This window comes from Pipra filicauda, unplaced genomic scaffold (assembly GCF_003945595.2).
Source record: "Pipra filicauda isolate LSUMZ 115617 unplaced genomic scaffold, ASM394559v2 scaffold315_size853536_pilon, whole genome shotgun sequence".
NCBI lineage: Eukaryota > Metazoa > Chordata > Aves > Passeriformes > Pipridae > Pipra > Pipra filicauda.
The window spans coordinates 472,686-488,221 of record NW_024104438.1 but is presented as its reverse complement, the minus strand read 5'-3'; the positions used below and the strand labels follow the sequence as shown (position 1 = coordinate 488,221).

Sequence of the window (15,536 nt, the reverse complement as noted above, 5' to 3'; positions counted from 1 at the left end):
GTGTGATGGCTTTCAGATCCCACATCAAGGCTCAGAGGAGCTTTCTTTCAACCTGAAGGCAAGAAGAGAGACACTAAACAGGGTCTTATGAAATTGCTTTTAAATTATCACCTTTCAGAACTTTAATGCATTTACTCAGTCCAGCAGTTTTCAGTACAACATCACACAGGCTTCAGATCCTCTCATAACCCCAGTTCTGCACAGTGCAGGCTGACAAAGCAATTCCCCTCTTTCCCTTGCCTTTCCCTGCCTGCCACAGGCCCTGTAGAGACTGATGTGTTTCCCATGTCCATGGCTTATTGAAGGTCTCACCCTCGAGTCCTGGGAGCAGCACAAGAGCTTGAACCCATTATGGAATTATAGAATGGTTTGGGTTGGAAGGGAATTTTAAAGATTATCTAGTCCAACCCCCTGCACTAGATCAGGTTGCTCAAAGCTCCATCCAACCTGGCCTAGAACACTTTCAGAGTGAGGGCACTCACAGCTTCTCTGGGCAACCTCTGCCAGTGTCTCATCACCCTCACAGTGAAGAATTTCTTCCTAATATCTAATCTAAATCTGCCCTCTTGTTTAAAGCCATTGCCACTTGTCCTATCACTCCATGACCTTGTCAGAAGTCCCTCTCCAGCTCTCTTGTAGCCCCTGTGGGTACTGGAAGGTGATAAAAGGTCCACCTGGAGTCTTTTCCAGGCTGAACAACCCCAGCTCTCTCAGCCTGACTCCAGAGCAGAGGGTCTCCAGCCCTCTGAGCATCTTTGTGGCCTCCTCTGGACTTGTTCCAACAGGTCCATGTCCTTCTGATGTTGGGGATCCCAAGCTGGAGGCAGCACAGCAGGTGAGGTCTCACCAGAGCAGAACAGAGGGGCAGAATCACCTCCCTTAACCCTCTGCCCACACTGCTTTGGATGCAGCCCAGGACACAACTGTCTTTCTGGGCTGCAAGTGCACATTGCTGGCTCATGTTCAGCATCTCATCCCCTAGCACTAAGTCCTTCTTGGCAGGGCTGCTCTCCTTTCATCCCCCTGCCTGGATCTTTCAGGGTACTGTTTGAATCACAAATAGCTTCATTCCAGCATTCCTCCTGTATATTGCTTTGAGGGAATGAAGCAGAATATAGCCTCATGTTAATAATTCATTTTGTATATTGCACCTTCTCTGTGATTCCTGAATGAAATTAAAAATCAGGATTGCCATGAGAAAAAATCTACTAGACAATGGATATCTTACAATCCTTTCCACTTAATTGGTCCATTTAATGGACTCATTTTCCACTTACAACCAGATAAACAAAAAAAAAAAAACAACACAAATCCCCAACAGCAAATAACATCTGGAATCAAAAGCCTTTTACATTCTCCATTTAAATCTGACAAGTCTGGGAACACTGTAGTGTTTATGTATTTCCCCAGAAGAATAACAGAAATGTCAATAGTGGGCATCATTGATATTAGAAAGAAGCTGTGAATTTTGGTGAAATTTTATTAGTACTCTGTAAGCTACTATATTTGTGGTATATTCCAGAAGGGAATATTCCAGTCTATAATACAGACTTTCACACTTACTGCAATGGCTGCTGCATGTGTAGGAAAGATGACTGAAAAGCATTGCCAACCTACTGCTAAAAAATTTCTGCAGAAAGGCCTTTTCTTGCTTCCAGATTGGAACAAAACTTTTGCTTAAAACAGAAGAAGTCACAGTATGGTACAAACCAGTGAAGTGAGTCTACAAACAGAATCAATTTCTTAAAGCTAAGTAAAACCTTTATCAATATTCAAAGATAGACTCATCCCAGGGTAGCTCCTCTTCTGTTTTGATATTTGCCTGAGGCTTCTTATTATCCTTTTTGCTTTCTTTCTCTGGGGGGTTCTCCTTAAGTGTTTTGCCTTTAGAAGTTCTTGACTTCTTTTCATTTACCAAGTCTAGCTTAAATTTAATTCTCTTTTTATTCTCGTTTTCTTTTCCACAATCTGCACCTACACTTATTTTTCTTTCTTTTCTGCTTTGTGGCTTCTTTTTTATACTCCAGCTCTTCACTGATGTGTTCTTCTTTGAAATGTTTTATCTGAGATTCCTGTTCGTTTCTGTAGGAGCTGGTAGAAGTTTCAGCAAGCACAAGTCTGTAGTTGCCTTTAGATTCTTAATGGCTGGAGCTCTTATCTCTGATGGTGGCCACCTAAGATATTTGTTCTTCTTTACAGTATCCCTTGTTAGAGAGACAATTAGGTGTCTTTTCTAGTGCATGCTCACAAGCTGATGACCAGCTTGGCAATCTCTTTTCCCCAGTATTTGTAGGAGACTGTTTTTTTGAGAAAAGGCTGGAATGCTCGCCTTGTTCACGCCTCAAGTTTGAAGATACAACCTCACCAAGGTCACTTCTGCCTTCAATGTTTTTATCTTGAAACTCTTCCTCTTTTTCTTTTCCTAAATCCCTTCTTGGCTCTAGATCCGTCCTTTTCTGAACTTCAACACAACCTGTTAATTCATCTTGAAAGGAGCAACGTGTTTTCTTTGATTTCTCTGTGAGATTGACAAGTACTGTTTTCTGCATAAATTGGGTGGAAAGTTAGTCACTGATACTGACCAATTTGCTTAGCATCTGTTGAGTTAAAAAAAAAAAAGGTAGTATTTTCAGAATTAGAAAAAAGCACATTCCAGGTGTGTTGTTCCATGTAACTGCACGGACCCTGTTACACATGATTATATCTGTAAAGCTGCAGTTATAGGGCACAAAATCCACTCTTTGAGAAAACACTCTGATTAACTGGTCTCCAATTAGCTGCAGACAAGAAGCAATTACATTACCTATTGACTATCAAGTAATACAATTACTAATTTCTTTGAGATTCATTCCACTGAACAGCTGCAGTACAGTAACGTCAGGCAAACTGCGTGACTCCACAGCAGAAACAAAACAGAACAGAAGCAACCAACCTGGATTGCTAAAAAAAACCCAAACGAGACAAATGTGCTCCCAAGGCAAAACTCCCTGTCAGTTTTGATTCTACTCTCCTTTCCTCAGGCTGAAAGATAAAGTGTTTAGAAGGCACTTCTAAAGATAAAGTGTGTAGAAAGGTCAGCTCCAAAGACCCATCCCTTAAATGTATCTTGTTCTTCCTTAATTCATCACCTTTATACATTCATTTTGTTAAACTGTAGATAGGCCCATAGAAGTTTCCTGCACTCCTGTTTTGGGAAATTCTAATTCTGTTCACTAAACAAACATTTAAAACCATATCAGTTCTACATCAGTCTCTTGTGGTTATATTATTACTGTGGATTCTCTTAAAATTTTTCAATGGTCAGACTTGATCTTAGAGGCTTTTTCCAACCTAGATAATTCTATAAAATGTCTTATCAAAATGCTTAACGTGTGGGCAAATTTGATGTTTAGCCTTCTTGCACAGCACTCTCCGGGAAGTACACCTGAAATCAGCACCAAATCCATTCTGCAATCAACAGTCTGCAGCCCTCTCCTGGGTAAAAGGGAAAGTACAAGAGCTATCACCTACCCCATAAATATCTTATGCCAAATGTAAGGTGCAAGCTGATGAATCATGAAAGCAACAAAATTGATGCAGACTTGGCACTTTTTGGGATTAAGGTCGCCTTTGCCTTGTCAATAGAAGTCTTTAGGTTCAGACCATTTCCTTCTGGGCTGAGCACTAAAGATGTGCTGGGTGCTGCCACCCCCAGAGAGCAAAATAAGTGGGAAAACTGCAAAGGTTTAAGGACCTTTCCTGGGGTTGTCATCGAAGATACAACCATGGGAACTCTAGGACTGAATCTCAGTCACAGCATGAGGTTTAAGTGGGCAGTGCCTCTTAAAACCAGTAAACCAAACAACAAAAAAAACCCCAACCCCAACCCAAAACCAAAAAATCCCCACGAACTGGCTAAAGTCACTTAGCAGACAACAGGGCTCATGAAAAAGTCTGAAAGTACAAACTACAGAAGAATAGCAACAAAAGACTTTTGGACTAACTTAATCCAGTGCTTATTTCCTTTCATGTGAGACTGGTACATTTCTATGGAAGTGTGACATTACATACCGGGCACAAGTAATAACCAGCCTCAATTGCTGAAAAAAATAAAGAGGAATCTGTAGCTTAGAGAGACCTGCAAAAGAGGGGCAAAACTCAAAGCACACCATGATCCCATCCCATGAAAGAGTCCTGACACTGACACAAACAGTGTCTATAGATAGACTCTCTGCTGCATTGTTACACTAGAACTTAAAAATTGAATTTAAAAATATACGAATTTAAAAATGAATATACGAACTTAAAAATGAATTAAAAAATATACGAATTTCATGATCTACAGTGGCTGGGTGGTTCATTCTTTAGAGCTGCTTCATTCTGTAGTACAAGTTATCCAGAAATAGCCAATATTCTACTATATTCTACTATGCACCAGTTTACTCAAGTGTACTGAACTGTAAAAACAGCTACCTAGAGAGAGAGATAGATGGAACAATATTGTCTATTGGAAAAAAACCCCAAAGCCAAAAAAATCTCACAAAAGACACCAAACCAAACCAAACCCTGACTAAAAAACAAGCTAATTGCACTGTTTATGAAATGCTACTATCATGGGCATTATTCACTCTATTTCAACCTGCACAGCTTCTCACTGGAAAACATGTATTTGTTTCAAAGAGAGACTTCTTTATATGAGTTAAGGACAGTACTCTGTGTGTATTTTCCTTGACTTAGCACTGAACTGCACAGCATTCTTGGCAGACAAAACCCAACCAAGTGGCACACTACAAAAAAAACCACCTAAAAACATTAGAACGTCAAAAACTAAAAGCACTATAATGTGAAATTAAAAATGAGGTTTTGTTCACCTTTTTTCCTTGGGTGACCACTGTCATGAAAAGATTGAATTGTAGGGAGGAGAAGTCTGGTTGGCCAAGTAACATCTATTGTGCCTCCTGGAGCCATTCTGAACCCTGCTGTGTCCTTGTCCTCGATGGCATTTTGCAGTAGGTGATTAATTGCTCTGAAATATATTCTAGGGACAGCTTTAAATATTACTTTTCCTTGTTATTACAAGAGCCATTTTCATTCTTCAATAGAAAATAAGAAAAGGCTGACAGGACTTAAGATTCTTTCTTCTTTGTAAATTTGTCACGTTAGTTCTTTTTTCTTTGTCTTTTCTCTTTCTCTGAACCATTTCCCACCTCTGAACACTGTAGTACCTCTGTTTGGGCTCAGTTTTTGTCAATATAAGGTTATGCACTACAGCTGAGTCAGCAGTGATGAATGCAGAGCTACAATCATTTCCTACCTCAGTCTAACATATGTAGTTCTCTTAAACCAAATAACTGGTTTCCCCCAAGAGAGAAATATCTTCAGAAACAAAGACACAGAGTTCCCAACATTTGCCTCGATTTTGGAGCCTTGAAGATTTGCTCTACCCAGGTTTTCTGCATGGTCACAAGATGATGATTAACACATATGACATGAAACAGGCAGGGTTCCCAAGCAGTAATTTGGCTGGGGAAGGCAGAGGAGCACCATGAGCACAGCAATGTCATCTGCTTTAATGCAGCTCTTGGCATTCCCCTGCTGTTACTTTAGCAAACAGCACTGCAGTTCAGCTCCAGCTTTGCCAGTATAGCACAGCACAGCCTCAGCTGCCTTCCTTAGCCCAAACAAGGCCAGAATGTCCTGACCCACAAATGGATACAGCAGCTGCTACTGAAGTTGGTTGGAAGCACAGCACCTTCAGAAGTGCTGGGTAACCACTTTTAAAAACCCTGAGCTGGTATAACTTCAGCCTCAAACCACATGAAAAAATGTACAAATAAGTGCAGCCTTTTTCTTTTTATTTCTGTATAGTTAGTGGATTTTTAGGCAAATATAAATATATATATATATATATATATATATATCAGGCAACATATTTATACATGGTCTTCTGACAAACTGTATCGAGAGAAGTTCAGGAATAAAATAATGTGTTTCTCACTTAAAATCCCATCCAGGCAGTGAGTTTGTAAATGGTCTCCAGTTTGGTCTGGGACACTACAGGCTCCTTCCCAACCACTTCCACTCACATCCACAACCTCCTTGATAAATGACACGTCTCTGCACGCTCCAAGAGAAGGGTCACAAACAAGTCTGACCTTTTTCTTTCTAACTATGCCTCAAGGCCATTTGCCGCACACAGAAATGATAGAGCACAGGGAGATCTATGCTACCACTGCCTGTGTGCAACCAGTTCTGTAAATATTAAGCTGAACTTAAGGCCTTTAGCTTTCAGATTCACAAGACATCTTTCCTGGCAACTAAGAAAAACTTCTTTAAAAGAACCGGATACCTGAGGGTTTGCAACCATGCCATCAGAAACTTTTCAGAGAATCAATCAAAAGCAGTATCCTTGCAGAACTGTCAGACTGGCCTTGTCATTTATATGTCTCCAAAATGTTTAAATAAAGGTGCTGGTATCATGAATTTGGAGTTGTTTGGATCAACTTTCTGCCATTAAGAAATGGCAGAACAGACCAACTACTGTTTGTCACAGAGGGACTTAATAAAAGGATATGGATAAAAATATTCTAGAAATAAAAGACATCAGATTTTTTTTTAATAAAAGATCCACATATTCATGCCACATGATGAAGTCAAACAGTAATTTTCAGTGTAGTTTTTCCTTTATTTTTAGGCTATTCCCCCCAAAAAACCCCGTTTATGTTTGTCAACAGCCAAATTCTGGAGGAAAAACAGATCTCTGGACTGGAGACATGAACCCAGCCCACACCTCCTATTTACTACAACCTAAAGGCAATATTTTCTCATGTAATTATTTATAGGCCTGATGGTCTGTCCTTGCCACAGATTTCCCAGCTTTATTTTGTAACCTGTGGTAACTGGTAGTGCCACAAATGTGAGAACTCACGTTTTGTGTAGTCCACTGACATACTATACCAACAACAAACAGCAGTCTATGTATCTAAAAGGATGCACGAGTGAAGCACCACGCATTAGGAGCTTCTGACAATCAAAGCATGAATCTGATCCTACTGAAATGTTAAGAACAGTTTTTCGAGTGATTTTAGCACAGGGCATTTCACCTCAGATACTCACAGGGTCCCATTAAAAGAAGTGGAAAGATCCCTTAAAGATTTAACTCCATGTTCATGGGAAGTGTGGAGCACTGTAACAATTCCCTCTGGCTTCTGGGGTGAGAAATCCCACTGAACAGATTGATACCTCTCTTCATTAATGGCCCCTTTTTCAGTTTCTGCCTCATCTGCACCACTTCCTCTGCTCTGTTATCCTTCCTAAATGCTTAGCAAATGCTTTTTTTTCAGAGGGAACTAAGCTGATTAGACAGAATGGGAAAAAAATGTTCAGGTACCATCCAGGCATAAAGGGAAAATCCAGCAATAAACTAAGTAACAAGTTCCTGCTCCACCATACTTCACTTTGTGTGTCCAGAAAGAGAATGTGAAAGAACATAGACTGTCCTTAAAAAAGCAGATATTCACACAAATAAAAAGAAAATATTATTGTTGTTGGAATGTCAAGGAGAAGAAAGCAGACCCTGGAGACAACTGCGACCCTTAGTGACAATCCATGTTAGAATTAGCATAGTCCCCAATGTAAAGCTAGAAAAGCAGGTGAAGTTTTCCATTTCAGTTTCAAAGAAAGGAATAAAATATATTTGATTCTTTTGACTATTAATCCTCAGAAGCCATACAGTATTTCTTGTGATTACTTCAGCTCTTACTACGATTCAAGAACTTAAAGTCCAGTACACAGAATAGGTACCAAAAAGATTTTATCAGCCAAAATGCCTATAAAATGCTAAAAACCAGAACACACACACACACAGTGTGTATTGTTGGATTTGTAACTCTAGTCATTTATAGTTGTCATCCAAGATACTTGGGCATTTTAATAAAGGGCTGCTTTACCGAAATTCCAGACACGCTGCAGAGACTATGGAGCCTCAAGAGAGAAGGAAAACAGAGGTGAGAGGAGGTGAGAGAGAAGAAGGCTGGAAAGCTGGCCTATGCCTCTGCACAGAGACAGGGGACAAGACTTGTTCAACACCCTTAAACTGAAATTCTCACATGTAAGAACATTTGTATTTAGGCATTTAAGCTTGAAAACACTGGTTTTCATTTCCGTGCATCTCCAAATCCTGCAAAGGTACCACAGGAGACATGAGTTACCTACTGAAAAGGGAGGAGTTAAAACTTAATTCTTGTGAATGTAATTTTGATGGGACCTTTCAATATTATCCTAAACAGCAGAACTGGCATAAACAGCATCACTTTAAAATGACTGTTTTCAGTTGAGGTGTGAACAATGTTTGAATTAGTTGGTTTTATTATAAAACAGGTGTTTCAACCTAGGTGCTTTTTTAAGTGACTCCAGATGCCAACAATTTGCTATTTGAGTATGAAATAAGCAGCAAATATCAGAGAAGGGCACAATGCCTCCTTCCCACCTAGGGAAGAGTATTCTACTCTTCTTTGAAGAAATACAGTTGATGCATTTGCTGCATCACTGTTCCCTCTGAGTCAATGTTCTGCTTAAGTTGCACTTGGAGTTCTGCTTCATAATTTTATTTTTTATGATACCACGCTTGAGATTGAGAAGTATGTTAATAATTTGATTAAAATGTAATGTTTTAGTGAGCTGGTCTCACTCTTACAAATCCTCCATCACTAAGACAAGCCATGAATCACTGAAGATTTACTAATTACCAAAACCCACTCAAACTTTACAAAGATTGGTGCAAGGAAAGTTTCCGAAACACACCTACATTAACTCATAAAAATGATTTCTCATTCTTATCTCCAATGTGACTTATAAAAATGTCTCAATAAATAAAAAAAGTGTTATTAAAGCAGAATAGATCATAACAATAAATGCATGCTTGAAACCCAGCATACTATTTATTGGCATAATTTTCTCACTTGTATCTTCTGAGACTGCTCAGAGTACACAGCAAGTAATAATTCAGACGAAGTGAAATTAAAAGCAGCTGAGATAATAGTGAATAACATTGGTGAAGGCAGAGAACAACTTCATTGTTTTAATGTTCAAACACTGAAATATGGGCATTGAGAAGGCAATGAGAACTTCAGGCTCTCTTACCAAAAAGCTGAAGGACTTCAAATAAATTGAAAAAATAAAAATAATAGAGGTGAATTTAGGAAATTTGGAACCCAATAAGTTGCCCAGTAATAATAAATCAGATTCTTAGTGTCTGAACTGAAAGATAATATTTTGCTTACTGTTTCTCTATTCTCCATTATGATCTTAGAAGCATATCCAGCTTTTTTTCCTTTGCTTTCTTTGTTTTTCTTTTTTTTTTTTTTTTAAATATTCCTCATTGGCACAGCAATTCAGCACCATCATTAAAACTCTAATATGAGAAGCTTAAAGACATTTTAACGTTATTATACTTGCATATTATACTAATTGAGAGAAGTTTGAGAACACCTTTCCAACTTTAAACCTTTGTTATCTGTTTTCTTACTTTTGCTGGGTTAATTGTAGAGGAATCTTTGTGGCATGCCACACAGGAAAGGCAGGGAAAAAAGCATTCCCTCGAGGCAGTATAAACGTGGTAGGAAAAATACTAACGTTAATTAAAATATCAGAAACCAGGTAATTTAAGAAAGTCTGTTTGACCCAGGATGTTCTACCTCTTGATTAAAGGGGAAATGCTCCCAGCTTTAGCCTGTTATTAATTTTTCTCTTCCAATTCTTCAGGGTAGGGAACACAGAAAACAGAACAATGTAGTAAAGAAAAAGTCTGGGCTAGACAAACCCCTTAAGGCAAAGGCATAAAGTTTCAGGTTCAAGGTACTAAACCCACAAAATGACACAGGCAAATTGTGCCCTCAAAATGCCAACGGCAAGCACAGCATTTTAATGAGAAATAGATGGATACACATGAATCAGGTCCAATGACTGCAGTTCCACAAGAGCAGATACTGACTCACACATTTTCTCATTTCACGAGCCCTTTGCCAGAGCTGTCTCCGAGGCACATCCGCACATAGAGCACCTCACCAGGTACCACCTGTCAGCCTCACCATAACCCAGGTGCACGCTCCAGCCTGTCCCAGCTGCAGGGCAGAACAGGTTAATTTACATCACGTGCACCACTTTAATTTGTTTTACTCTGCAAGCAAGAGAGGCAGGAGCCTGCACGCTCAGTTGTCTGAAGATACCAGCTCTCTGAAACAGCAGCACTGAAATCCTGTCCCTTTTGACTGTGGAACTACAAGCAGTGTACAGGAGGAGTCAGAAAGCAAACTTAGAAATATACTCAGATATCTGCAGAACTTCAACTTAAAAAGGGCAGGCAAAGGTAACAGACTTTAAAACCCTTATCAAATACAGTGGACTGTGGTATTACAGCACTGTATTCCTACACAAGGAAAGGAGGCTCAACCAGAGAGATTCTGATATCTGCAGCTTGGTGAAAGACTCTTCTTCAAGGAAACAATACTATAGTAGCACTGAATTTTAGTTTTCTCAGTGAGTTAACTCTCTGAATACTTTTTTTGAATGATTTTTGTTTTGGCTTGTTTTCAAAGCTCATGGGATTGTAAAAACAGTGAAACAACAAAATGGATTCTGTTTGGACATCAGTGCTATTAACACTGGCACTGCATGTTTCCATTAACTAGTTTTGTCACTTTAAGACTTTTTCCCCCACAGAATACTGTAACAAGTTAGCTTACAAGCTTTTATATTCATCTTTGAACACTACATCATCACAGATTTGACTAAGACACATAACTAAGCCTTTACACACTACTAAAATAAGGGTTAAACCGAGTGTTGTCCAAACCTTCTCAGAGGCACAAACCAAATCAAACAGTGCTAAAAGCCTCAATGGCCAGAAATATCTGTGATCTGCCCTGGCCCATAACAGAAGCTTGCAAATGGTGTGGAACACAATGTTCCCCCTTTTGCACAGGATGAGCAAGTAAAAAGATACTTTGCCTGCTCTTTCACTGCTCTGAACTCTGCCAGGACACAAGAAATCTTTTAAAACATTGACTGAAGTGCAATATACCAATCACTACCAAAAAAATTAAGGTTTCCAATGCTTGCAACACAGTTTCTTGATTCTCTTAATTTTTTCTTCCTGTTGACCCAATCCCTCTTATTTCCACTTCTTTGTCTCTGCCAAACATCCCACTGACCTCTGCTTCCTCCATCCTATCCCACCCACCAGAGCTGGGCCAGCCTGTCACAGCTGGAGCAGACTGAAATCAGCTATTCTGCTTTTATCAGAAAAAAAAAAGCTGCATTTCTTTTAAGCATCAAATATTTTTTTACTGCAATAAATAGCTCATGATTTCAGAAAACAAGTATTCCATTTTTTGTTTCAATTTCTGTGAGCACAGTTTGATCCAGCTGTACCTTACTTCTTGAAACTTCAACCCTCCTTGTGTCTCAAGAACACAGTAAGAAATACACCTCCCAGTCCTGACTTTGTAGACTCTCTTAGGAAGGTTAAGGCAAGCTACTTGCCCTTCTGCCCAGCTCTCTTCTGGTATACAGATGCTCTAATATGATTGTAAGAGAGCAATGTTATTTCTCATCCTCCTCTCAGTGTAATTTAAGGTGGGCTTGTGGAACACTGGGTGAGAAAAATGACTCTTTTTCCTCTCCACTGAGTGAAGAAGATGTGTTCAAGGAGGGAGAGAGGAAAATCAGTAATTTCTAACATAGGAGAACTATTTACTGAGGCTTGAAAAAGGATGCATGGCTGTAACTACAGATTAACTGTACTCCTACAGGTACCAAGGGCTTTTAGCTTGTTACCAGTGAGTCAAAAGATGATGATGATGAGTCAAAAGAAATCCATTACACTAAAGCATACAAAATTCCCCAAGGGAAGCATGCATGTGTTTGATGAAATTATAAAGAGTTGTACCATAGGGTCTTTCCAAAGCTGAAAGTTATTGCTGATTTTACATTTTAAAGAAGGATACCCTCCCCCCCCAGACTATCAAACTAGAATGTACTCATAACATGCAGTTCCACAGCTCTGTTTGGCACAGGTATGAACTGACAAGCACAACCAGCAATCCTTGATGCATCTGGCTCATGACAAAATCTGTACCAGCTCTGCATTAAAATAAGGGTGTGAGCCACCTCTAAACACTGGGGATTTATGAAACACAACCTTCAGAATCTTAAAATCTCTTGGTCAAAGTACTTCTAAAGTTGCTAATGCACCAAAGCACATTTTGGGATTCAGAATAGGCAGATTCAGTTTAAGAAATATGTGTGAAAAATAGATTTTAAGCCTAAACATAGCAAGACTGTATTCCAACTGTCCCCAAGTATATTCCTTTGAAGAGCAGACATATTTTCCTCCAGAAAGCTGACTGCTTAAAATAGCTGTCAGCTTTCTAAAGAGAATGATTAATTCCACTGGAGTTATTTCTGTTCCAAGAGTACTACTAAATTTAACTGACAATGGGAAAAGCTGCTGTTAATGGATGTTTCACATGTTTTAAAGAAAGTCCATGTATATGCATTTGTGTGTGGTTTCTTTTAGTCTTTGACTTGATTTTCATTATACAACTAATCAGTCAATGCTTATAAACCACTGACCAAAGCCTTTACGTGTGCAAGTATTACAAAATACGTGCAGTATTTTAAATGCCTTGGTATTCCTGGAACCACAAAATCATAGAATGATTTTGGTCAGAAGGGGACCTTGAAGATCATCCAGTTCCAACCCCTGGCCATGTGCAGGGGCACCTTCCACTATAACAGGTTGCTCAGAGCCCCATCCAACCTGGTCTTGGATGTCTTAGTTGTTTATTTTTGGGTGCTATTTGCTAGATTTCAGCAGGATAATGTCCGAGAGAGACTGCCTGGGAAGGAGAGGATGTAGGAAGCTCCCATAGCTTCTGAGCCACAGCCTTAAGATGCAGCTACAGAGCTCTACATCACACGTGTAGAAAAGGAACCTGTTTGTCATTTTACTGTCCCATAAGCGTGAGATGAGTTTATGACAATAGAGCAAGACCTCTTTGCACTGAAGAATAAAATGCAAAATTGCTTTTATTGCTGACAACCCTGCCTGCTGCTTCCACATGCAAACGCAGTCAGGACTCTGCCTCCCCATCCTGCTCCTCCTCCTCCTCCTCCTCCGCCACAGTGAGGAACAGGAGCCAGTCCCCCTTCAGAGCCCAGAGCTCTTAATGTGGCCCAGCCACCAGCTCCTCCTGTGGGCCAGATACCCCCTCACTGCCCCCCTGGGCCGCCTATAGTACCCAGGGCTGCCATGACCCCCCTCTGGCCCTGCTGGTCCCCACCTCGCTGCCCCAACCAGATCTCCCTGTCAGAGCCCATGGCCTTCCAGCTGTCAGGGGCCGGTAGTCACTATATACTGACTGCCAGTAACTATATAGTGATTGCTAGTGACTGCCAGTGACTGAATAGTGATTGCTAGTGACTGCCAGTGACTGAATAGTGACTGCTAGTGGCTGCTGGGAACTGTACGGTGACTACTAGGAAGACATAGTGACTGCTATGACTGTATAGTGACTGCTAGTGAATGTATAGTGACCACTAGGAACTGTATAGTGACTGTATAGTGACTACTAGTGATTGTATAGTGACTACTAGGAACTGTATAGTGTCTGTATAGTGACTACTAGTGATGGTATAGGGAGTGCCAGTGACTGGTAGAGACTATATAGTGATTGCTAGTCACTGTATAGTGACTGCTAGTGACTGTATAGTGACTACTAGGAACTGCATAGTGACTGTACAGTGACTGCTAGTGACTGTATAGTGAGTGCCAGTAACTGTATAGTGACTGTACAGTGACTACTAACTGCCTAGTGACTCCTGGTAAATGTATAGTGACTCTCAGTAACTGTATAATGACTGCTAGAAACTGTATTGTGACTGCTACTAACTCTTGGCAACTGCCTCAGAACCGCCCATTAGCTTCTAGTAACTGTCAGTATCAGCCTCATGTCTGCCTCACAACTACTAGTACCTGCCTCATAATTGTTTCAGAACTGCTAGTATAGTGGCTGCCTCAGAACTATTAGTACCTGTCTAATAACTGCCCAGTAACTACTAGTAAGAGCATAGTAACTCCCTAGTAACTGCTCAATAGCAACAATAAAAGTCTCTCAAAAACTGTTAGTAAGAGTCTACTATTGTTGCATTAACTGTGTGGTAACCACTTGTAATGTCTTAGCGTCTGCCTAGCAACTACTAGTAATGGCTTTGCAGCTGTCGAATTTCTACGTAACAACTACTAGTAACTGCCTTGTAACTGCCTAGTAAATACTAGGGACTGCCTAATACCTGCCTAATGACTACTAGTAACTGCAAGCCTCCCCCCTCACCTCTCTGCCCCCCAGCATCCAAAACACTCCCAAATCCCACACATTGCTGCTGAACCACCAGCTGGCCCTCCCTTCATCACCCCCCCCGATCCATTCCTCTTCAGGGCCGAATTCCCCTCAGTCCCCATTGTGCCCACCCCTGGGAGAATAAGCAGACTCATTTCCCCCCACTTTTCCCTGCTGTCACCCCCAAAAGGGGGTTCATCCAGGTCAGCCTCCCCCTTCACCCAGCAGGTGTTTACATGGAATGGTTAAAGCTGAATTACAGTGACGAGATGAGTCTGAGGAACACCTGCCTAGCATGAGTATTTTTTTACCCCTCTTTCTTCCTTTTTTCTTTCCAATTCATGACTTGCCTGAGCTTTGCTCACCACAGTCCAAAGCTGCTGTGATTAAATTTGATAAAATTGTGCTTTGGATAATTTTTAGAGGGCAGCAGAGGGTGCTGTTAGTTCTTCTCTTAGGAGGATGGGGCCACTCACCCCTCCGGCCCAGAATCCAGACAGACCCACAGTACAGAATAATAATCTCCTGTTGAAGGGTCATCCTTGCTCAGTGCTCCAGAATTGGTGTTTCTCTCCAGCTGGCTTTGAAATTCAATGTGTTTCCAAGGGGATCAAAGTAGGTTCACTCCTCCAAATTGGTATTTAAAAAGAAAGAACCCACATTATCCAGTATCTACTCTAGAAAGGTAGATTCGTTGTTGTAAATGTATTATTTGTTCTCTTATTATGTTCTATTCTATTCTGTATTATTTGTTATCTGGGAATCAGGGACAGTGTTTAGTGTGATTAATGACTGGGTTCAATATAGCCACACTCCAGATTGTGTGGTTTGGGGAAAAAAAAAATCAGCATAATTTTGAGGTGTTAAAGTACTTCTGGCAGTTTCTAAAAGACATGTGCAGCCAAGGGAATTACTTGTGAGACCAGAGCATCCTGACTTCACCTATCACACATGTAGAGCATTGCAATTAAAATTGTAATTGCTCGTAAGGCTTAATTGCCTGTAGTGACTTTTCTGCACTGCTCAGTGTTTCTACAAGAGCTTGTGCTGATGGCTCTGGGACGGGTCTGGCCCTCCTCAGGAGGAGTGGAGGTGTCTGATTGTTTGGGGAAGATACAGCTCATAATCACATGAGCGGCCGGATCACCCTGGATTTAT

General features: G+C 40.5%; 1 protein-coding gene across 1 annotated transcript; it reads right to left on the bottom strand.

Annotated features, from left to right (window-relative positions):
- Window positions 1–1,765: 1,765 nt before the first annotated feature.
- On the bottom strand, window positions 1,766–6,929 carry KRCC1 (lysine rich coiled-coil 1). Its single transcript, XM_039383537.1, is given in 5 exon segments — window positions 1,766–1,981; window positions 1,983–2,340; window positions 3,984–4,038; window positions 4,041–4,106; window positions 6,908–6,929. Coding segments are annotated over 5 exon segments (717 nt in total).
- Window positions 6,930–15,536: the final 8,607 nt, after the last annotated feature.